The sequence below is a fragment of the Nansenia antarctica genome (genome assembly GCF_963989245.1).
Source record: "Nansenia antarctica genome assembly, chromosome: 6".
Classification (NCBI taxonomy): domain Eukaryota; kingdom Metazoa; phylum Chordata; class Actinopteri; order Argentiniformes; family Microstomatidae; genus Nansenia; species Nansenia antarctica.
In genome coordinates, this window is record NC_137676.1 from 1,884,652 (window position 1) to 1,889,651 (window position 5,000).

General features: G+C 50.4%; 1 protein-coding gene across 1 annotated transcript in view; it reads right to left on the reverse strand.

Moving 5' to 3' along the window:
- The window catches only part of LOC308159664 (potassium channel subfamily K member 2-like), a gene marked incomplete at its 3' end in the record, with an annotated part of 54,388 nt that overhangs the window by 6,163 nt on the left and 43,225 nt on the right, over positions 1–5,000 (reverse strand). The window contains exon 3 of the mRNA XM_080533480.1: positions 2,353–2,513. Within this exon, the coding sequence (XP_080389606.1) occupies positions 2,353–2,513 (161 nt within the window). The remainder of the gene's footprint in view (positions 1–2,352; positions 2,514–5,000) is intronic.

Consider the following 5,000-nt stretch of genomic DNA (forward strand, 5'->3'; position numbering starts at 1 on the left):
AGTTAAAGACTTCCTGTAGAGGAGTTAAAGACGTCCTGTAGAGGAGTTAACGACGTCCTGTAGAGGAGTTAAAGACTTCCTGTAGAGGAGTTAAAGACTTCCTGTAGAGGAGTTAAAGACGTCCTGTAGAGGAGTTAAAGACTTCCTGTAGAGGAGTTAAAGACATCCTGTAGAGGAGTTAAAGACGTCCTGTAGAGGAGTTAAAGACGTCCTGTAGAGGAGTTAAAGACTTCCTGTAGAGGAGTTAAAGACTTCCTGTAGAGGAGTTAAAGACTTCCTGTAGAGGAGTTAAAGACGACCTGTAGAGGAGTTAAAGACTTCCTGTAGAGGAGTTAAAGACGACCTGTAGAGGAGTTAAAGACTTCCTGTAGAGGAGTTAAAGACTTCCTGTGGAGGAGTTAAAGACTTCCTGTAGAGGAGTTAAAGACTTCCTGTAGAGGAGTTAAAGACTTCCTGTAGAGGAGTTAAGACGTCCTGTAGAGGAGTTAAAGACTTCCTGTAGAGGAGTTAAAGACTTCCTGTAGAGGAGTTAAAGACTTCCTGTGGAGGAGTTAAAGACTTCCTGTAGAGGAGTTAAAGACGTCCTGTAGAGGAGTTAAAGACGACCTGTAGAGGAGTTAAAGACTTCCTGTAGAGGAGTTAAAGACGTCCTGTAGAGGAGTTAAAGACGTCCTGTAGAGGAGTTAAAGACTTCCTGTAGAGGAGTTAAATACTTCCTGTAGAGGAGTTAAAGACTTCCTGTAGAGGAGTTAAAGACGTCCTGTAGAGGAGTTAAAGACTTCCTGTAGAGGAGTTAAAGACGTCCTGTAGAGGAGTTAAAGACGTCCTGTAGAGGAGTTAAAGACTTCCTGTAGAGGAGTTAAAGACTTCCTGTAGAGGAGTTAAAGACTTCCTGTAGAGGAGTTAAAGACTTCCTGTAGAGGAGTTAAAGACGTCCTGTAGAGGAGTTAAAGACGATCTGTAGAGGAGTTAAAGACTTCCTGTAGAGGAGTTAAAGACTTCCCGTAGAGGAGTTAAAGACTTCCTGTAGAGGAGTTAAAGACTTCCTGTAGAGGAGTTAAAGACGTCCTGTAGAGGAGTTAAAGACGTCCTGTAGAGGAGTTAAAGACGTCCTGTAGAGGAGTTAAAGACGTCCTGTAGAGGAGTTAAAGACGTCCTGTAGAGGAGTTAAAGACGTCCTGTAGAGGAGTTAAAGACTTCCTGTAGAGGAGTTAAAGACGTCCTGTAGAGGAGTTAAAGACTTCCTGTAGAGGGTATACTGTATGTATCACTGTTGATTGCAAAGGTTGCAGATGCCTTAGTCTGCAGACGTGGGGTGGTGGTGGTCTAGGTGGGGTAGTGGTGGTCTAGGTGGGGTAGTGGTGGTCTAGTGGATAGTGAGTTGGACTTGTGATCAGAAGGTTGTGAGTTCAAATCCCGCCTGAAACCACACCACCACTAGTGTGCCCTTGAGTAAGGCACTTAGCCCTCAGTTACTCCAGGGGGAATGTCCCTGTAATTCGTAATTGTAAATCGCTTTGGATTAAAAGCGTCTGCTAAATGGCAAAATTATTATTAAAATTATTACGTGACAGAGTCTAAGTGGAGATACCGTAGCTCCTGATGCACCATGGGTAATGATGCACCATGGGTAATGATGCACCATGGGTAATGATGCACCATGGGTAATGATGCACCATGGGTAATGACTGAATTATGTAACTGTACATTATGCCAAGAATCCATCAGCATAAAATGGATGTGAAAAAAGTGCAACAATTGATTGAACACAAACGCACGCAAGCACACACAGACACATGCACACACGCACACACACGCGCACACACACACACACACACACAGACACACACACACACACGCACGCACGCACACACACGCGCACACACACACACACACACACACACAGACACACACACACGCACGCACACACACACACAGACACACACAGGCACACACACACACACACAGAGACACACACACACACACGCACACACACACACACGCACGCACACACACACACACAGACACACACACACACACACACAGACACACACACACGCACGCACGCACACACACACACACACACACACACAGACACACACACACAGAGACACACACACACACACACACACACAGACACACACACACGCACGCACACACACACACACACACACACACACAGACACACACACACAGAGACACACACACACACACACACACACACACACACAGACACACACACACGCACGCACACACACACACACACACACACACACACACAGACACACACAGGCACACACACACACACACAGAGACACACCCACACACACACACACACACAGTGTAACTCACTACGATCATCTTCTCCACCCTAGTGATGCCGGTTCCAAAGATGGTGCCCAGCTGGTCTCCTACGCCAGCCAGCAGGAAGCCGAACAGGGGGATGCCCAGAAGGGCGTAGATGATGCAGAAGATACGTCCCCCCTCGGTGTGGGGGGAGATGTTCCCAAAGCCTGAGGGGGGGGGGAGAGGGAGGGGGGTACAGAGAGGTGAAGATACGTCCCCCCTCGGTGTGGGGGGAGATGTTCCCAAAGCCTGAGGGGGGGGGGAGGGGGAGGGGGGTACGGAGAGGGTTAGATACGTCCCCCCTCGGTGTGGGGGGAGATGTTCCCAAAGCCTGAGGGGGGGGGAGAGGGAGGGGGGTACAGAGAGGGTTAAGATACGTCCCCCCTCGGTGTGGGGGGAGATGTTCCCAAAGCCTGAGGGGGGGGAGAGGGAGGGGGGTACAGAGAGGTGAAGATACGTCCCCCCTCGGTGTGGGGGGAGATGTTCCCAAAGCCTGAGGGGGGGGGAGAGGGAGGGGGGTACAGTGAAGATACGTCCCCCCTCGGTGTGGGGGGAGATGTTCCCAAAGCCTGAGGGGGGGGGGAGAGGGAGGGGGGTACAGTGAAGATACGTCCCCCCTCGGTGTGGGGGGAGATGTTCCCAAAGCCTGAGGGGGGGGGGAGAGGGAGGGGGGTACAGAGAGGTGAAGATACGTCCCCCCTCGGTGTGGGGGGAGATGTTCCCAAAGCCTGAGGGGGGGGGGAGAGGGAGGGGGGTCAGCAGGGCGTAGATGATGAAGAAGATACGTCCCCCCTCGGTGTGGGGGGAGATGTTCCCAAAGCCTGAGGGGGGGGGGAGAGGGAGGGGGGTACGGAGAGGGTTCATTAATAACAGAAGATACGTCCCCCCTCGGTGTGGGGGGAGATGTTCCCAAAGCCTGAGGGGGGGGGGAGAGGGAGGGGGGTACAGAGAGGGTTCATTAATAACATTAATAATATTAATAACATTCAATTCAGTTGAGTTGAGTGTCCCTTCCAATATGACCTGATGTACCCTAGTAGTACTAATGTATTCTAGTAGTAGTAATGTACTCTAGTAGTAGTAATGTACTCTAGTAGTAGTAGTAATGTACTCTAGTAGTAGTAGTAATGTACTCTAGTAGTAGTAATGTACTCTAGTAGTAGTAGTAATGTTCTCCAGCTGCACAGCCGCAGAGAGGAATGCGCTACAGAGAGTCGTGAGATCGGCCCAGAAGATCACCGGCGCCCCCCTCCCCTCTCTGGAAGAGCTGTACAACACACGCTGCCTCAGGAAGGCCTCCAAGATCTCCAGAGACCCATCCCACCCTGGGTACGAACACTTTGCTCGGCTGCCCTCGAACAGGCGGTTCAGGACCATGTTCGCAAGGACAAACAGACTGAAGCTCAGCTTCTACCCCAGGGCCATTCAGGCCCTGAACACAGCAAAGACCTAGGTTCTAGGCCCTGGACAATCTAGACAAATTGATGGCAGCTACTAGATTGTAATCAAGTGTAATACTGAAACACAAATGTGTACATTTCAAACCTGCAAACTGCGACACTTTAAATGAATGTGCAATAATACTATGTGCAATATGACAACCCTCGGGTACATAAGGTTCAGAGAAAGGAAATGTTAGGATATTTATAGCATAGCATAGAGTACAGCACAGTGTTTTATTTGTATAGTATAATATTGGATAGTGTACATAGCCTTTATTTATGTAAATCAGCTCTTTTTCCCTTCTTGTTTTTAGTTGTTTTTTTTCCTAGCACCAGGGGAGCCCCCCCTCCCAAATGTTGTTGTATGGTACCTGTACTATATCAATGACAATAAAGACCATTCATTCATTCATTCAACAGCCTGGTCCTGACAGCCTGGTCCTGACAGCCTGTTTCTAACAACCTGGTCCTGACAGCCTGGTTCTAACAGCCTGGTCCTGACAGCCTGGTTCTAACAGCCTGGTCCTGACAGCCTGGTTCTAACAGCCTGGTCCTGACAGCCTGGTCCTGACAGCCTGGTTCTAACAGCCTGGTCCTGACAGCCTGGTCCTGACAGCCTGGTCCTGACAGCCTGGTTCTAACAGCCTGGTCCTGACAGCTTGGTTCTAACAGCCTGGTCCTGACAGCCTGGTTCTAACAGCCTGGTTCTAACAGCCTGGTCCTGACAGCCTGGTCCTGACAGCCTGGTCCTGACAGCCTGGTTCTAACAGCCTGGTCCTGACAGCCTGGTTCTAACAGCCTGGTTCTAACAGCCTGGTTCTGACAGCCTGGTTCTAACAGCCTGGTTCTAACAGCCTGGTTCTGACAGCCTGGTTCTAACAGCCTGGTTCCAACAGCCTGGTTCTAACAGCCTGGTCCTGACAGCCTGGTTCTAACAGCCTGGTCCTGACAGCCTGGTTCTAACAGCCTGGTCCTGACAGCCTGGTTCTAACAGCCTGGTTCTAACAGCCTGGTCCTGACAGCCTGGTTCTGACAGCCTGGTCCTGACAGCCTGGTCCTGACAGCCTGGTCCTGACAGCCTGGTTCTAACAGCCTGGTTCTAACAGCCTGGTCCTGACAGCCTGGTTCTAACAGCCTGTTTCTAACAACCTGGTTCTAACAGCCTCGTCCTGACAGCCTGGTCCTGACAGCCTGGTTCTAACAGCCTGGTCC